Source organism: Heteronotia binoei, chromosome 21 (assembly GCF_032191835.1).
Source record: "Heteronotia binoei isolate CCM8104 ecotype False Entrance Well chromosome 21, APGP_CSIRO_Hbin_v1, whole genome shotgun sequence".
Lineage (NCBI taxonomy): Eukaryota > Metazoa > Chordata > Lepidosauria > Squamata > Gekkonidae > Heteronotia > Heteronotia binoei.
The window spans coordinates 176810707-176830374 of record NC_083243.1 but is presented as its reverse complement, the minus strand read 5'-3'; the positions used below and the strand labels follow the sequence as shown (position 1 = coordinate 176830374).

Here is a 19668-nt window from a genome sequence, read left to right as displayed (position 1 = left end):
TTCTGCACCAGCTGCAATTTCCGGGTCTGGCACAGGGGCAGCCCCATGTAGAGGGCATTGCAGTAATCCAACCTCGAGGTGACCATAGCGTGGATCACTGTTGCTAGGTCGTCGCGGTCCAGGAAGGGGGCCAACTGCCTTGCCCGTCTAAGATGAAAAAACGCGGACTTGGCAGTGGTTGCTATCTGAGCCTCCATCCTTAGGGACGGCTCTAGTAGCACCCCCAGGCTCTTGACCCTGTCCGCCGCCATCAGCGGCGCACTGTCAAAAGCTGGCAGGGGGATTCCCCCCCCCCGGTCCCCGACGGCCCAAACAAAGGACCTCTGTCTTCGCAGGATTCAGTCTCAGTCCACTCAGTCTGAGCCACTCAGCCACGGCCTGTAGTGCCCGGTCTAGATTTTCTGGGGCGCAGACCGGTCGGTCGTCCATAAGTAGATAGAGCTGGGTGTCATCAGCATACTGGTGACACCCCAGCCCATACCTTCGGGCAATCTGAGCAAGAGGTTGCATATAGATGTTAAATAACATCGGGGAGAGAACCGCTCCCTGGGGCACTCCACAGTTAAGTGTGTACCTCCGGGATAGTTCCCCCCAATCGCGACCCTTTGTCCCCGACCTTCAAGGAAAGAGGAAAGCCACTGCAGGGCCAGCCCCTGAATCCCCGCGTCGGCGAGGCGGCAAGTCAGTAACCGATGGTCGACCGTATCGAACGCCGCCGATAGGTCCAACAGCATCAGCACTGCCGAGCCACCCCGATCCAGATGCCGTTGAAGGTCATCCACCAGGGCAACCAACACCGTCTCCGTCCCGTGACCTGGGCAAAAGCCAGACTGAAGTGGGTCAAGGATGGAAGCGTCCTCCAGGAAAGTCTGTAGCTGCCTCGCCACTGCCCTCTCAATAAGTTTGCCCAGGAAAGGCAAATTTGAGACCGGCCTTTAGTGTGCCAATTGGGCCGGGTCTAAAGATGGTTTTTTTAGGAGGGGATGGACCACAGCCTCTTTAAGCGGTGCTGGAAAAAGCCCTTCCGTCAGGGATCTGTTTATGATATCCCGTACAGGATATCTGAGATCCCCCTGGCAAGATTTGATAAGCCAAGAGGGGCATGGGTCCAATTTACAAGTTGTTGGGCGGGCAGATAAGAGGATCCTGTCAACTTCCTCCAGGCTGAGGGGGCTGAAACCGTCCAGAGTATGATCCGAAGACATGCTCGGGGCCTCGGTTGCGTTAACTGTCTCAAAGTTGACGGGGAGGTCGAGGCGGAGTGACACGATATTGTCCGCAAAATAGTTCGCAAAAGCCTCACAGCCTATCTCCAATTCAATAGAATTTGGTCTGCCCTCGGGCAGCGTAGTAAGATCCCGAATTATATCAAACAATTGTGCCGGGCGCGAAGTTGCGGACGCGAAGTTGCGGACGCAATCTTAGCCGCAAAGTATGTCTTCTTTGCGGATTTGATTGCCATCTCATCATCCTATGCTCTTCCATGCTAGCCAGTTGTAGATATGAGGCCTGAATGAATTTCAGCAATGGGTTTAGGCCTGATCTAAAAGTTACACTTACTACATTCCTGCTTGGTAATCTGATGTGTGGCACATGTATTGGTGACTCTATAATGTAACAACCACTGTGATGTGTCTCTCCCTCCCTTTCTTGATATGTTTGACATGAGTTATGCAGGTTATTAGGGAACTACTATTGTCAAATGTGCTAGGGCCAGACTTGGATTATGGGGGTAGGGGGCTTTTGCCTTCCCTCCTGTGCTATTTTCCCAAGCTGAAATGGTTGCAGGGACCTTGTTTTCTCTGCTGTGAGGCTCCACATGCTATAGTCAGTACACACGCACCCCCACAGTGTGGCAAACTGGAAAAGTGCTTGGGATTAAGTTGCACACAGAGGCTGCAGGGTCCACTGTTTTTGAGAAGCCTGCGAAAAACTTCTGCATCTATCAAAATGAACAAAACGTCCTTATTGCTAAATACAGACATGGAGAAAAAAATAATGCCGTTGTGGGGGGGCTATACACAAACGGATGTGAAACAAAGGGTGTTGGATTTGTATGCAGTTGAAAATTATACATTTTCACTATGGGAACGTGAACAGATACAGAAATGGCCCAGGGATTGGAAATCCATTGGTGTCCTGCAATCAGTCCTACGAAAAACTGTAGAACAAGTCAAGGAACATTTGGAAATCACAAGTATTTCAGGAAATCACAGGAACTCTAAAAAGGATAAAAGCAAATTGGACACTAGGTAAGAATCCACATCCCAGGCATCAGAAAGTCAAAACTGTAGGCATCCTTTCCCAAACAGCCTGGAGTGAATGCGCTACCCTTGTCCTTTCAGTTCTTTACATGAGGTGGTCAATGTTCCCTCTAAGCTACAGAGTCTTGTGAGCAAAAATTCTGCTTTGTGATCTACTGGCAAAGTTAGGAGTTCCTGCATAAATTAATGTGCTCTGGGCTCATCCTTCCTGAGCTAAGACAAAAATGTGTGAGTGGGAGGTTAAAAAATCTGTGAGCTGGCTCACAATAACTCAGCGTAGAGGGAACACTGGAGGTGGTGCAGCAAGGCTCTGAAGGGATTTCAAGGTTCAACAAATAAATACCAGCATAAACAAACAAACACATTTTGAAATGGAAAAATAAAAGATGTGCCCTTTTAAAAAAAAGGATACAAATAATATTCCTTTGCAGTGTGAAGGGATAGTGAATAGGGCCTTACAGTGGACAAACAGCAGAGTAGAAGAAATAATAGTAGAAGAACCAGTTTGGTGTAGTGGTGAAGTGTGTGGACTCTTATCTGGGAGAACCGGGTTTGATTCCCCACTCCTCCACTTACACCTGCTGGAATGGCCTTGGGTCAGCCATAGCCCTGGCAGAGGTTGTCCTTGAAAGGGCAGCTGCTGTAAGAGCTCTCTTAGCCCCACCCACCTCACAGGGTGTCTGTTGTGGGGGAGGAAGGGAAAGGAGATTGTGAACCGCTCTGAGACTCTTCGGAGTGGAGGGCGGGATATAAATCCAATATCTTCTTCTTCTAATCAAAGGGATAGTTTTGAATTTAATTATGCTGCTTAAAGCTGTTGTTGCTTGTTGCAGGAGGAAAGCTACTGCACTAGCATTAGCAGCATCGTTTTAAAGGATTTAAGAGATTGCTGTAATGTTAACGTTGTTATCTTAAATATTGTCTCCCAGTCTAACGCATGTATTGAACAATGGATTCTAGTTTTTGTTACGCCCTTATATATTTGTCTGTGCTCTAAGCAACGACTCAGATGAGCATTATAGAAATGTCTGTGTTGATTTCCTTCTGCTATTTGTCTAAATGTACACATATAGAATTTGAGCGGACTTCAGAGGAGGGTGGAAGACAGGAGGGCCTGGTGTGACTTGGTCCATGAGGTCACAAAGAGTCGAACTCGACTGTGCGGCTGAACAACAACAAAAACACATATAGATGAATTCAAGTTAGATTCAAGTCCAGTAGCGCTTAAGAGCCCAATGACTGAGAAACTGGCAGAAGATTCCCACATCCTCCTATTGCTTCTTTCTGCCACCCACCCTGCTGCCTTTCTCCCCCTTGCTTAGAGTTGCCAGCCTCCAGGTGGGGCCTGGAGATCTCCCACTTTTACAACTGATCACCAGCTGGCAGAGATCAGCTTCCCCGGAGAAAATGGCTGCTTTGAAGGGTGGAGTCTATGGCATTCCACCATGCTGAGTCTCCTCCCCTCCCCAAACCCTGCCCTCTCTCTGCCTTGCTTTCTCTTCTGTCTGCACTGAGGGGAAATTGCATCCCCTACTGTAGCCACCTTCCTCCCACTAGCTTCCACTTTGCTTCCCCTCTGGCCCTGCCTCCACTTGTCATCCCTCCTGTAGATCCTTCTGCCACTGCCCGCACTAGCTGCACTCCTCGCCGCACTTCCTCTCTGCTTTTGCTCTGTTTCCCTGCCCCCTCATCACCACCACCTCCTCCTCCTCCTCCCTTTGGTGGTGGTAGCCACCCACTAACATAATAGTAGGTTCCATTCAGGGTCACAACGGCAACAAAATGTGCTGCCTGAATGCCAGGTTTCTGTGTGATGTCTATGCATATGGAGATGTTATTACCAATATGGTTTTCATAAATCCCCGGTCAGTTTGTCATTTATAGATTAGATTTTTATGCAAAACTGGCAGTTTGTTTGTGTTTACAGAACCCAACATTGTAGTTGTTGCTGGCCCTATAGTGTGGATTTTTTTTTTTAATCTACACGGGGAACAGGCATGGCTATCAGCTATAAAGATGTGTCTGAAATGCCATGCCCATAACATAACACGTGGCTTTTAGGATTTGTTTCATTCACAAGACGAGAGAAGAGATGGGATTTATACCCCGCCCTTCACTGGGAGTCTCGGAGAGGCTTACAATCTCCTTGGTTGATTCACACTGGGGTTTTATCCCAGGTTCATCTCCATTCCAGGAATTAAATTTTATACTGAACTCGTGTTCACCACTGGAGTTATCTCAGATTATGTTTTGCTTTTATACTAAATCATGGTAGACATACTGGTTTGACACACTGTTATCTCAGGTTACCACAATGCTGTTTGTCCAGAGTTTTCTCACCTCTGTTTGGTCTTTATAGAAGCATGCCTTGGGTTTTTATTTTTTTCATACTCTGTTATCCTACAGTCTGCACTTTTACTAATCATCCACTTGGAAGCGCATGTTGGGTTTTATTTTCACTTTGGGAGATCCTATAAATCCCCTCTGCTTCTCTGTCTGCCATCCACTGTTTGCCTTGCTCTTCATGCAACCACTACAACCACTACCCCTCATGTATTTTTTTTTGTGGGGTTCCATCCACTACCAGCCGTTCCTTGACTATGTGATCCAATCCCCTTCACATCTTGGACCCTCGTAGTAGGCACAAGTATTCTGCAGGACAGTGAGTGATGGTACCCTTTGGTTGGAACTTGTCCATCCCCTCCACCCCAAATAATTACTGGCAGTGCTGCTCTTAATTCTGTTGAGGGGTGGAGACCACAGCAGCATACCTTAATCAAAGGTGTGAAAGGTTGGGGGGGGGGGTTGTGGTTGTTTTTAAGAGGTGCCAGAACTCTCAAGAGTGAAATGAGAGAGAAACACATGGTTGCCCCTCTTTGGTTTTAGCACACACACACACACACACATATATATATATATATATATATATAGAGAGAGAGAGAGAGAGAGAGAGACTTCCCCACCCTTTGTGCCATTATTGGCCACTATAATGTGTGGATGGTTGGTGTTGACTCCTCAACTTTCCCTGTGGCTAAATGTTATGACACTGGTGTGCAGCTTTTGTTTCCACAGGGGAACACAACTCCTTTGTAAATGCCTACCTCTGGGGACTTCCGGTTTCGGCGACTTAATGTAGAAAGCGACCTGGGCTAGCTCCCGTGACTTGCTTTCTAATAGGGCGGTTGAGGGGCCCCCCGTGCTGGGGGACTCGACTTTCAGACCCGGGAAGGGTGCGGGAAGGCTGGCGACTTGACAGCGTGGCGTGGGATTAACAGTGGTGGCTGTTTCCCAAGCCCGCTGTCGCGGCGAGCCTCGCTGACCCGATCGCCATTTTAAATGGCCGTAGGGTTGAACACCGGCTTCTTTCTCTTTCAACTTTAACATTAAACCGAAGTGTCTGTATGGAGTGTGGGTTGCAGAGCAGTGGACTGTAAGTTCTTTTCAATACTTCTACTCATCGCTACTTCTGGCTGGTTGGAGGGATGAGATTTTATGAATGAAAGTTTAATTGGAACGGAGATACGGCAACTATTACCAGCTCCCTTTTCTCACTTTGGAGGCCTCCAAAAGTTTTACCGCCTAGAATCTTGTACTTTATAACTGCTCTGAACCTGTTCCAAGAAGAAGGTGCAGATCCCCACCACTTTCTATATAAAAATCTGCTAACCGGCTTATATTAAATTGAGCTTACTTGCTTCTATAAACAATGTATGCTGTGAAGTTACTGCAGAAGTACAAGGTCTGACTGAGTTATAGAGCCACAGAGACTATACTTGGCTGTGAAATCTGTGAAGATCAATTCTCAATGTGGCGATTCTCTGGTTTTAAAATCAGAGAGGTATATAAAATCAAACTGAAAGATAAGAGATATAAGCTGAAAACAACTTTGCTGGTTTCAAGGGTTTAAAGGTTTGGGAGAAAAATCTGTGATGATGATGGAGAACATACTTTTTGAATAAAACTTTGCTGGTCTTAAAGGTATGGACTAAGAAATGCATTGTAACTAGTGGATTACAAAAAGGAGTGGCTTTCGGATTAAATTTAAAGTTTTGGCTGTTTCTTTTTCTTTGGTAGATTATATTCCTGGATGTATTGGTTGTTGTTGTTGGTTTTTTGCTTTATTTTTGTAATGGATTATACAGATCCGGATGCTTTTTAAAATCTGATTGGATTACAACTGTTTTGGATGTGATTTTGGGTATTTTTATTTTGCTTGTTCTCTTGCACCTGGCTCTCTTTATTTTTAAGGATTTCTGATCACCTGATTGGATTACAATTGTTTTTTTATAGTGGACATAGTGATGAACGTTTTCTAATTGGGCTGGGCTGCCCTGGATTACAATTCATAGTTTCCTTTTTTGGATTTCCTGGCTGAATTGAATTGGGTTTGGCTGCCCTGGATTACAGTTTATAGCTTCCTTTGCTGGATCTCTTGGCTGAACTGAATTGGCAGAACTACCTGTTGTGATGTGAGAACATAATATATAATACTATTAACTGGCAGTAGGTGGCATACTGCGATAGATGATACATGCAACTGGCTGTTTTTGCAAAACAGGGTTTGTTTATTATATCTGTAATCTTTATTTGGGGTTTTTAAAAACTGTTGACAATAGCTGGAAGGCACTGTTTTCAAGCAAATTAACATAGTGTCAAAATATTGATACTACTGGTGAGAGAGCCAGTTTGGTGTAGTGGTTAAGTGTGCGGACTCTTATCTGGGAGAACCGGGTTTGATTCCCCACTCTTCCACTTGCACCTGCTGGCATGGCCTTGGGTCAGCCATAGCTCCAGCAGAGGTTGTCCTTGAAAGGGCAGCTTCTGGGAGAGCCCTCTGCAGCCCCACCCTCCTTACAGGGTGTCTGTTGTGGGGGAGGAAGGGAAAGGAGATTGTAGGCTGCTCTGAGACTCTGTCCTTGAAAGGGCAGCTGCTGTGAGAGCCCTCTCAAGCCCCACCCACCTCACAGGGTGTCTGTTGTGGGGGAGGAAGGTAAAGGAGATTGTGAGCCGCTCTGAGACTCTTCGGAGTGGAGGGCGGGATATAAATCCAATATCTTCTTCATCTTCTTCTTCTTGTTGATAGAAAGAGGAACACTTTGATCCACAACAATTGGGAGAAGTGCAACATTCTAACTGTTTGGGTTAAAACCATACCATTCTAGAGAAAACGAACAGCAAAATGGCATCTGGGTTCAAAGAAAGTCCAAAGAAAAGAGATAATAAAAACAATAGAGAAGCTAGAGCTATGACTCCTTCACCCAGTTTTTTACCCGGGCCAGGGAGGCTCACAACTACAACCACAACCGTGCAGGGAGACATGAAAGAAATGTAAAATGCTCTCCTATCAGCTGTAGCACAACTGACTGACAAGGTGGATATTATAGGAGAGCAAATGACAGAGATCAAACAAGAATTACAAGAGAACAGAAAGCAAACAGAAGAGACCAACAAAGCTTTCAAAGCTTTAGACGACCAAATGACAGACAATACCCAAAAGGTGGAAAAACTGGGAAAAGACCAAAGGTTATTTGATACTAGATTTCTTCAATTAGAAATTGACAGAGCAGCCTATATGCTTAGATTCCAAAATGTTCCAGAGGAAAAATCTGAAGATTTGCAGAAAATGTTAAGCCAATCGCTTGCAGATATCTTACAGGTGCCACCAGAGAAAATAGAAGAAGAGATTGATCAAGTGAAGAGGGTGCCTTCGAGTTTCACAAGGAAGAATAAATTGCCTAGCGAAATACATTTGAAGCTTACAAAAAAGAAGACTAGAGATAATATTTTGAGGCAAACAAGAGGCAAGACAGTGGTGATGGCAGCAAATACGGTTAACATATTGAGAGCGATCCCATGGCCAGAGGAGAAGAGAATATCAAGCTTTGACAAACTTTCTAAGAAAAAGAAAAATACCATATACTTGGTTAATGCCAGAAGGTCTTCTTTTCATCTATGAAGGTAACAGATACAGGATTAATTCTATTTTCAAAGCTGAATTTTTTTTGGAGAAAACCCAGAAGAAAGAGGGGAAGAAAAAGGAAGAAGAGGAAATTTCAGAAGAGGAAGACTCCAGTGGGGTAAAGAAATACTCGACAAGGCTTCAGACTAAGAAAGATAGGAAAGATAATGATAAGAAAAACTCATAATGGCGTCATTAATTTCTATAAACGTAAATGGACTTAATTCTCCTATTAGAAGGAGGAAGATTTTCAGATATTTGGCTAAATTGGATATAATTTGTTTACAAGAAACTCATATTTTGGAAAAGGATCAACATCTTTTGAAAAATAAAATATTCGACAATGTATTTGTAGCAACAGATTGTAATAATAAGAAAAGACGCCTGGCAACCTATGTTAAAGGTAAATTCAATTGGCAATTATGATTAGCCTCAGAACATGGGAGGATTCTAAATTACCTTTGAAAATAAAAAAAAACCCTTGTTAGTTAATGTTTACATGCCAAATGATCATCATGAGATTTTTTTCAAGGATTTGCATCTCAAGCTGATGAATTTGGAATATTCAGAGGTCTAATAGGAGACTTTAATGCAGTTTTTGATAGGCAACTTGAAAGAAAAATACATAAACATATTAAAACAAAAGGTTTACAGCTACCAACAAGTTTTTTGAGACTAGCTGAAGAATTGGACTTAGTAGATGTGTGGCGAACAAGATACCCAACGTCAAGAGACTTCACCTATTATTCTGCCAGTCACCAGTCATGGTCAAGAATTGATCTGTGCTGGCTTTCAGCAGATTTGATTAAAGACTTAGTTGGGGTAGAAATTGAGCTAAGAGTAATTTCAGACCACAATCCAATAACCATAAAACTTAAAGGACTTCAGATGAGAAATTTGAATACTCAAATTTTGAAAGACAAAACCTTTCTACAAGAAACCAAAATAGAAATGGAATCTTTTTTTAAACAGAATCTAACTCAAGATGAGAAGATTCAAGATACAGCTAAAGCATATTTTAGAGGACTTGCAATTAGATTAACGCCAAGAAAAAGAAAGAGAAGGCTGAAAACTTTCAAAAATTAATGACACAGGCAAAAAAAAAGCAGAAAAGAATCTAAAGGCCCAACTGACTAAACAGGAGTTCCAAGAAAGAATTAAAAAATACAGCATCAACTTAATTTATTGCTGGTAGAAGAAGTGGAGAAAAAGTTAAGATATGCTAAACAAAATTATTTTCAATTTGCTAATAAACCGGGAAGGCGGCTGGCATATAAACTGAGAAAGGAAGGTGCTAAAAGAATAATAACAGTATTGAGGGACAAAAATAATAGAGAAATTTCAAAGTCAGAAAATAAGTCAAATTGTGGAACAATTTTATAAAAAATTATATGGAACCAAACAAGTTCAAGGGGAGCACCTAATAAAACATCTTGTGAAACATAATCTCAATAAATATTCAGAGGAACAACGGAAAATCTTAAATGAACCAATGACGATAAGAGAACTAGGAGACGCAATAGCAGAGCAAAAGAATGCTAAATCACCGGGTCCAGATGGTCTCCCAGAGGAATGCTATAAAACATTTGAAGATTGTTTATTGAATCCATTTAAACAACTCATAGAAGTGATACAAAAGGAAGCAGAAATTCCAAATTCATGGCAAGAAGCAACAATATCTTTAATTCCAAAAGAAGGTACAGATCTAAAAGATATAAAGAACTTTAGACCAATCTCTCTACTGAATGTGGACTACAAAATTTTTGCCTATATATTGGCACAACGATTTTAAAGAGTTATAGCGATCATCATTCATCAAGACCAAGCAGGATTTCTTCCTAGAAGATATTTGAAAGATAATGTCAGAATAGTATGCAATATAATTGAATACTATGAGAACCATCCAGAGAAACAATTGGCATTAATATGTCTAGACACAGAAAAGTCCTTTGACAATGTTTGCTGGCAATTCATGATACAGCAATTGAAGGGGATGGAATGTGGTGAATCTTTTTTAAGAGCAATACAATCATTATACAATCACCAGTGTCTGACCTAGCCTCAGATTGCAAAGCATGGAGGCACACCATCCACCAGGCTGTCTCTTCCTTTGAGAACGCACGCATAGCTGGTCTTGAGGACAAAAGGAGATTGAGGAAGAATCACACTGCTACAGCACCAACCCCAAACCAGACTTTTCCCTGCAGCCACTGTGGCCAGACCTGCCTGTCCCGCATTGGTCTTGTCAGCCACCAGCGAGCCTGCAGCAGAAGTGGACTACTGCACCTTTCTTAAATCTTCATTCGCAAAGTCAAGCTGAGAGAGAGACAATCGTTATATTCTCTCCAACCAGCAAAGGTGATGGTGAATGGTGAACTATCAGACTCTATTCCTATTCAAAAAGGTACAAGACGAGGTTGTCCATTATCACCACTCTTATTTATCTTATGTCTGGAGATATTGAATATCCTAATAAGGGAAGACCCAAATATTAAAGGGGCAGTGATCAAGGGCGAACAATATAAATTGAGAGCATTCGCAGATGACTTGGTCTTTATTTTGGAACAACCATTAGACTCAATTGACTCCCTGACAAATAAAATTGAGCAGTTTGGCCACTGGGCAGGCCTGAAGATAAATTATGCAAAAATGAAGTTTTTGGCCAAAAATATGACAACAGACTCAATTAATTTACTTCAACAAAAATCAGGATTTTCCTATGAGAAAAAAGTGAAATATTTAGGCATATATATCTCAAACAAATGCAGTAATTTAAAGGCAGACAATTATGATAAACTTCTAAAAGAGATTTTAAAAGATTTGGAAAAATGGCAAGATTTGAACATTTCATTAATGGGAAGAATAGCATCGATAAAAATGAATATCTTGTCAAGACTGTTGTTCTTATTTCAGACTATACCGTATGCTGTTGATGAATGCATTTTTTTCAAGAATTGAACAAAATGTTTTCTGAGTTTTGAACAACATTTTCAAGAATTGAACAAAATGTTTTCTGAGTTATCTGGCAAAAGAAAAAACCGAGAATTAAATTGAAATTGCTACAAGACTCTAAAACAAGGGCAGGCTTAGGTCTACCTGATTGGCAATTGTACTACAGAGCTTCAGTTCTGCTTTGGCTGAGAGATTGGGTCTTATTGAATAACAGAAGACAGCTACTGTTAGAAGGACACGATCTTACGTCAGGTTGGCATACATATTTGTGGTATCAAAAGCTAGAAGGACACTCTTATTTCAAAAACCATTGGTTTCGGAAATCTCTGTATCACACCTGGACTTGGTTAAAACCCAGAATTTACCAGAAAATTGCAAGATGGGTGTCTCCAGTGGAAGCATTTACACCACCAAATCTTCTAAATCCAAACCAGATTTATAGAACTGTTGAAAAAAGATAATTTTCTGAAAACAAAAGAAGAACTTGAGGATAATGGTATTAGAATGAGTTGGTGGATGAGAGCACAAATAGAATCCAGATATGCTAAAGACAAGACAATAGGCTTTAATAAAAAACAATATTTGTTTGATAAACTCTTTTTTGGGACCTCAAGAGAAATTGATTTTGAAACTGTATTCATATTTACTACAGATGAAAATGCAAGATGAGACTGTAAAAGACTGCATGGTTCAGTGGGCGAAGAATATGGGTCGTAATATTACGCTAGAGGAATGGGAGATGCTATGGAAATCTAATATTAAACTAACTAAGTCAGTAGCCTTTAAAGAGAATTTATATAAAATGTTTTATAGATGGTATGTAACCCCTCAGAAACTTTCTAAAATGTATTCTAACATGTCTAACAATTGCTGGAAATGTATGAAACATGTAGGCTCATTTTACCATATGTGGTAGACCTGTGAGGTGGTGAAAGATTATTGGAAGATGGTGCATGAACTTTTACAAAAATTTTTGAAGAGAGATTCAATTCAAACCAGAACTATTTTTATTGAACATATATCCGAGTGACTATACAAGAGAGATGAGACATTTAATAGTTCATATGAACACGGCAGCTAGAATTCTTCTGGCGCAAAAATAGAAACTGCGGGAGATACCAAAGAGATTGGACTTAGAGAAAATTTTGGAGACGGTGGAAATAGACTACTTATCCCAGCTGTTGGTTGGGAAAACTAAAGAAGAAGCAAGGAAACATTGGGAAAAATTATATGCATGGTTAGATACTTAAGACATGTTGGTGCAAACGTGTTTTCTTTTCCTTTCTACTTGATATGATACATAGTGGAATACAGAAAATAATCTAATTACAGTATATTAATATTCTAAACGACAACTTACAATTAGAATGCTTTCTAGATTGCAAAGATGTATAACAATAATTTAATGATATTTGATTTGGAAGATGTTTTACCATATGGACTGAACTAAAATTGTATCATTATTTCTATCTTAATTTTCTACTTCCAACTCCCCTTTTCCCTTTCTTCTTTTGAAACGAATACAAAATTTTAAACCTGTAAATGCCTACCTCTGGAAAACAGATGCCTGGAATATGGGGCAAGCAGAAGGTGCAGGAGGCACAACGTTGATATTTATCGGAAAATATCCATGAACATGGTGCTAAAGGGGCACTTCCATGCTGCTGTGGAACGCTGCACCAAAATGAAGTCTCTCAACAAGGAATATAAGCATTCAGTTATGCATAACAACACATCCAGAAAAGCACCATGTTACTGCCTATATTACCATGAACTCGATCTCCTCCTGCCGTATTCCCCGACCTAACTGATTGCTTTGAAAGACATTACAATCTTAATAATAGGTTTGTGGGCTGCTTATTTACAAGCTAAAGCTTGATGAACAGGATGTAGTGAGTTGAACACAATTATAGGCAATAATATGGATTTACTCTGAACTTTTCTGGGCAACTTTTTAATAAGCTTTGTTTATATCTTTAACAGTATTCCCACTATCATTGTTGCATTACTCAAGGGAAAGCACTACTAATCACCCTGTGGGGCAAGGACTCACTGAGCTCTTAAATGATTGGGGGGGATGCATGGAGTAAATATTGGGTCTTGTGAAGGAGCAAGAGAGGGGCGAAGCCTGAAACTCAGCCTCATAGCACAGTTTGAATTTCAGTGGGTGGCAACCAGGCTCACAAGCCCTAAGGATCCCCATTTGCTGATGCTAACTAATCTATACATCAAAGGGTTGGGTTATACAGGTTGATTGTGATACTGGGTGAGCAGTTGGGTGGGACACATGTCCCTTTGATTTTACATTGTCTGTTGGCATGGAAGTGCCCATTTGGCACCTAGGCTGGATTACCATGCCCGTTTATGGTATCCTTCTTGCTAAGACATGGCAGAGGAGAGAGAAGGGGTGGGTCAATGGATGGATGAGCCTTCAGCCTAGAGGTTGCTTGTCAAGTGCATTTACCTAGTTCAGCAACCTCCCTCTGCCCCTTTTGTTTATGAGAGTTCATCCACACATCACAGAAGACATGACTTTGTGAGTGTAAAATACAGTGCCCGGGAGGAGGCACTTTGAATTCACGTTGGTGTCTTACAACCTCAAAATGTGCTTTCTTTCCTAATGCCAAGAGAGCACACTGCTGGCATTGAAGATCAGTTACCAGAAATTAAAGGTCTCCTTCTGGCACATAGCATCTGGTCTGGGTGGTACGTTAGATTGTTATTGTTATTGGCTATGAAAAGCTGAGAGCAGGAGGTGAGCAGTGGGGAAGTACAAGACTAGTGTGTGCTCACGATGGTGTGGGGGGAAGAGAAACAAAACAAAACTTGGCCTGCTTTCCTGCCCAGATGTTGATGCCCTTCCCCACATCATAAACACACACCAGAAACAGACCTTGCATCCCAGTTCAAGAATGCTTCTGCCACCTTGAGGGTTTGTCATTCCACTCTGGGAGCTGTCAGAGCTACCTCTGGCACCCATGCTAACCCCTAGACTTAGGAGCATGAGGTGGAGAGAGAGAGAGTGGAAGAAGGGGGGAGGGGTGGAAAAAGAGAGTGTTCCACCCCACCCGCCACACCAGTCTGAACCTTCTTGCCTGGGGAGGGAGCCTGGGAGAGATGGTGCTGTGGTTCCTCCAAAGTACGCTGTCATCCTGCCTGCGTCACCCACCTGGCTTTCCTTCTGAGGACCAGAGGTTACCACCGCCTCTTCTCCTGCTCCTGGGGCTGGCAGGCAAGGAGGCAGGCAAGCTTAGGCGGCAAGCAGGGGGAAGGGAGAGCAGAGAGGGTGAATCAAGCCTGGTTCTCCAGAGGTTGCTGCCATCTCTTCTCCTCCTCCTGGGACTGCTGGTGGTGAGAAGGTGGGTGAGCCCACTGATTAGGGTTCCAAAGTGGGAGAATTGGGGATCAGAAGGGGCACTTCCCCCTCTTGGAACTGCTCTGCTGCAAGGGCCACTCTTGTGACCAGCCTGAGAAGTGCCTGCCAGGGCTGAGTGCACTGGGCTGTGGTAGAACTTAGTGGCATGTGTTGCTTCATACCAGATGGGGGGATCTATCACCTGTGCCTCATCACTTGGGGGACATGGCACAAGCAGCAATTAACGGATGGTTCCCCTGAGGGACCCCTTGTGGAGTGGGGGAGCTTGCAGGCACAACCCTTGGGATGAGGCATGCCTTCCTCCCTTCAGGAGAAGAGGAGGAGAGAGAAAGAGAACTGGAGAAAATCGTTAAAGTGCCCTTTTGTAGGACTGGGCTCAGGGTGGTGTACATTGAAATAATTAAAAACATTATAAAAAGTTAAAATCACAAAAATAATAGTAATACCAGCAGTATGGGAATTCCATCTCAGCTGAGCTCTTCAAAATAAGCGGGGACATATCCTACAGTATGATGGTGGTTTTATTTCATTTCAATGTAAAAATCATACGAATTCATGAGGATCCATGCTTTGGAACCATGTTTTTGCACTGCTGTGGTGCCACAAATCCGTGGAGGTGTGCTTTTGGTGGTGCTGCCTATGGACTAAGACATATTCTACAGTATGATGGTGGTTTTATTTCATTTCAATGTAAAAATCATATGAATTCATGAGGATCTCTGTAGTTCTGACTTTTTTTTTTCACCCAACGCAAAAGGGGTGGGGGACAGCTTATCATTGAAATATGGTTGCCCAGGCAAATTGCCCCGGAAGCCAGCTCCACAATGAGAGCAGATGCCACATCAGACAGAGCACATTCCACCATTGTTAGCACCTACTATGAGATATGTATCTCTATGCGAACTGTGAATGTGATCTTGCAGATCAGTAAACGTGTGGGGCAGGAAGATTATGGCGCCCTTGGATAGAGTTTTTATAAAGGACAGAGGTGGTTAATTGGCCAATCAGCGCTCATAGAATGGACAGTCAATAAATGCTGGGTCACAGAACCACCTGCCAATACTAGATAACAAGGAAAGAGCAATTGGATCAAACATAGGTTAGGGACTTGCTGTGTAAACTGAGAGCCCGGGGCAGGCAAGCAGTTTGAACCGGGACAAACATAGTATAAAAGACAAGCGATAATCAGGGATAGATGCAAGTTTAATGGTCAAGAGTCAAACTCAAAAGACATCCCGGGTTACAATTGTGGTGTGAAATCGCCCCTTCTCTTCCTCTCCCCATAACAGACACCCTGTGAGGTAGGTTGGGCTGAGAGAGATCTGTCTGAGAACTGCTCTTGAGAGAAAAGCTCTGAGAGAACTATGACTGACCCCAGGTCACCCAGCTGGCTGCATGTGGAGGTGTTTGGAATCAAGCGTGGATCTCCAAATTAGGGTTCACCACTCTTAATCACTATACCAAACTGGCTCTTAACTAGCATGGAAGAGGAAACTGTTTCTTCTTCCTACACCTGGGGAACTAAGAATCATACTGAACAAAAACATACATTTAGGATAAACTGAAACTGTGGCTAGGTTTCTTCAAGCAGCTGTCTATTTACATAGTGATATTCTTAAATTAACTTAGGGCTAATTTTATGATGTTGTATTTTATACTGAGTTAAGCGTCTTAACTACAATAGAACCCTTGTTAATTTTCATGTGACTGAAATGCATTTTATACCAATGAAGGTAACTGATCTGAACTGGATAAGGAGGTAATACACCTGTGATAAAGTAATCCCAGGTTTTCCTAATTTGGGGGTGAAGTGTTTGGGAAAGTATTCACCTTTCTGAATGCTTACTCTCCTCCTAGCAACAATAGCTAACAAAATGTCTTCTGTCTCCGCTTGAGCCTGGCTTGATAGGAAAAACCATCCCATCTCCCATTCCTTGCTGGAATCCCATATAGTGTGTCCCAAAGACACTTTGAAGACTATTACCTCTCTGTGTGGCCGAGTGAGGACAGCTTTGAACTTTGGCCATGAATCCACAAGCACCTCGTGGCTGGCTGGGTTCCCACGGTTTATGTGCATTACTGCTCCATGGACCTGTCAAAAATCATAGGTGAGAGTTGATAGTGAAGTGCAGTATTGAGGGAGGACTCTGGGTGGAGTGGTTCTGTCCAAACTCAGATGTCCTATGTCAACACCCACTGGATGGTGCTTTTGTCCATAACTTTCATGGTTGGAGTGTTTAAATGTTTATTTCTTACTTGATACTTGCAGGAATTCACAAATAGGAGTAGTATCACTAATGCATGGCAGTGTCCTTCCCGCGCTGTCAAATTTACAGTGCGCACTACCAATCACAGCTGGAGGTATTGTGGAAGCTTTTAAATACTTTTAATACTGGCTCTGCTCAGTAGGCAAATTTGGTGGTGAATGATGGGTGGATTTCTGAAAGGAAACCCAAAATCCAGTACTATGTACCACTCCATAATTCCTTTCTCAGTGCTCACTTCCACACTCTACATTCATTCACCATACTGAACCCCCAAGTTGTCTCTCATTGGTTGTAGTCATCAACACGCATGGAAACTGGAACTTATTCCTAAAGAATGACACATCCCATGATTTGTTCTTTGGAAGAACATTTTCTGGTGCACCACAAACTTAAGCACTCATCCTGTGAAGATTGAGCCACTTAACACATTAGAAAGCATCAATTCCAGCTTTACCCCAAGTGCCTATATAGAAGGAATCTGCAGCCAGTCTAATTCTCTAATGAGCACACAGCTCTAATGTACACATTTAAAGTATCTGTTTTTGACACTAAAAATTCTTTGATGTACATGGCGGGGGGGGGGGAATATCCTTTCCTTTGTACCCCTAGAAGCTCATTGACTCAAAAATCTTGAGCATCAGAAGACACTTATTCCTGATATTTTTTTATACACGAGCTAAAAGGACTGAAACAAATTTGTGATTCCTAGAGTGATCTTAGGATCCTTATCACTGAGCAAAAGAGCCAGGCTTTCCAGCATACGGAGGGATGGTTGGTTGAATAAAGGCTTAATGGAGTAATCCCTCATAATCTTTAAAAAATCTGCATTCTAGCAGAGCATGAAAGGATGTATCAATCCCGTTAAGGCCACAAGGCCAAAAATATAAATGCTGCAATCAATGCCGATATATTATATGGAGTATAGGAAATATATGAATGAGAATTTATCAGGAATCTAGCCTATGGTCTTGTTTCATAACTCAAGAGCAGGGCCTTCATTTCTTTTGGGCAGAGCTAGAGTGGTAAAGCTGCAGTGCTGCAGTCGGAGCCCTCTGCTCACGACCTGCGTTCGATCCCAGCAAAAGCTGGTTCAGGTAACCGGCTCCAAGTTGACTCAGCCTTCCATCCTTCCAAGGTTGGTAAAATGAGTACCCAGCTTGCTGGGGCGGGGGGAGTGTAGATGACTTGGGAAGGCAATGGCAAACCACCCTGTAAAAAGTCTGCCGTGAAAACGTTACGAAAGCAATGTCACCCCAGAGTCGGAAATGACTGGTGCTTGCACAGGGGACTACCTTTAACTTCTTAAGTTCTAAAATAGCAAGAGATCACAGTTTAAGTTTACCGGAAGGGTCAGGGGAAGACTCTTCTTCAAAATCCCCTCTAGCAGTTGCAACTTGGAAGAGCAGGACAGGATCAGCATAGCTCAGGAGGTGGAGGCTGGTGGGCGGGAACCAACAGAAGCAGGATGGATGGCAAGTACCTGTGTGAGAAAAAGAGAGACCATTTATCATCATCCCCAAAACCTCATGAGAAAAAACACTTTTTGAATCCTTGTGCCAACATGCACCAAAAAAAAGTAATAGTTAATCTCCTTCCAGATCAGTGCTTGTGATAGTCAAGATCATTTTGTTCTGGACTACTGTCACCGATCACACTTTCACCTGTGGCTCACCTGTGGCTAGCTGAATCTTCCTGATAAGAAGAACAGATAAGGAATGATCAAAGCAGCAATATGTACCCACTCGGTCTGCGTCTGAGCCAGCCAGGTTTATTTAGGGGAGTGCTTTGCTGGTGGATATACTTTCATCCCAGAATAAATGAACCATTAACAGATTTGTTCATTGGAATGCAACCCAGAGCCTTGTGGGATGGGTTTCAGCATAACTGGCCAGGCCCCTGAGTAAAGATGGGATGCATTGGCTTTTCCAAGTACTTGGTTTAGGAGAATCACCAGCTGGTCCCAGTCTCTCATACTTAGAGCTGCTGCAAGGGATAAAGAGAAGGGTGGCTGGACAAAGTGGGGGGAGGAGACTATAGGTATCTTCTGTTGTCACCTGAGAGCTTCTTCAAGTGAGTGTGAGAATGATTCTCAGTCAAACTCAGTGACCCTTGGGAATTTTTTTTTTGCTTCAGACTCCTCTCCACCCCACCCCCCCCCCCCCCATTACCGCCTATGCTAGCAGAGAAACTGAGCTTGCACATTTGGAAGAGCCCCAACTGCCATTCATTTACAGCATGTTCAAAGGTTCCTTATTCCACAGGCCTTTGCTCTAAGCTACAGTGGGACAGGATTAATGAATTTCTTGGCATAAGGCTTGAGGACTCTGTATACATTTCAACTTTCACAGGGTTACTTCAGCAGATGTCACTGACATATCACTGCTGAAACATGCTACAGTTGGGGCTGCTGAAATGAAACTGTTGACTTGGGAAAACACTGGCCTGGTGTCATTAGCTGGGGGTGTAATTCTTTCGCCACCTCTCCAAACTACAAGTCTCCCAGTCCTTATTTAACCCAGTTTTAGGAATCTGTAAATTCATAGCACAAGTGGTACTTGGAATACCAAGAAGAAGAAGATGATGATGATATTGGATTTATATCCCGCCCTCCACTCCGAAGAGTCTCAGAGCGGCTCACAATCTCCTTTACCTTCCTCCCCCACAACAGACACCCTGTGAGGTGGGTGGGGCTGGAGAGGGCTCTCACAGCAGCTGCCCTTTCAAGGACAGAGGCTCAGAGCAGCTCACAATCTCCTTTCCCTTCCTCCCCCACAACAGACACCCTGTGAGGTGGGTGGGGCTGGAGAGGGCTCTCACAGCAGCTGCCCTTTCAAGGACAACCTCTGCCAG

General features: G+C 43.0%; 1 protein-coding gene across 1 annotated transcript in view; it reads right to left on the bottom strand.

Annotated features, from left to right (window-relative positions):
- LOC132589745 (glycine N-acyltransferase-like protein 3) overlaps positions 1-18286 on the bottom strand; it is a 28575-nt gene extending 10289 nt beyond the window's left edge. Inside the window, exons 1-2 of the mRNA XM_060262470.1 lie at positions 18161-18286; positions 16536-16643 (exon numbers count right to left, since the gene is read on the bottom strand). Coding sequence (XP_060118453.1) covers positions 16536-16643; positions 18161-18238 — 186 coding nt within the window. The 5' untranslated portion in view covers positions 18239-18286. The remainder of the gene's footprint in view (positions 1-16535; positions 16644-18160) is intronic.
- Between the last annotated feature and the right edge of the window lie 1382 nt (positions 18287-19668).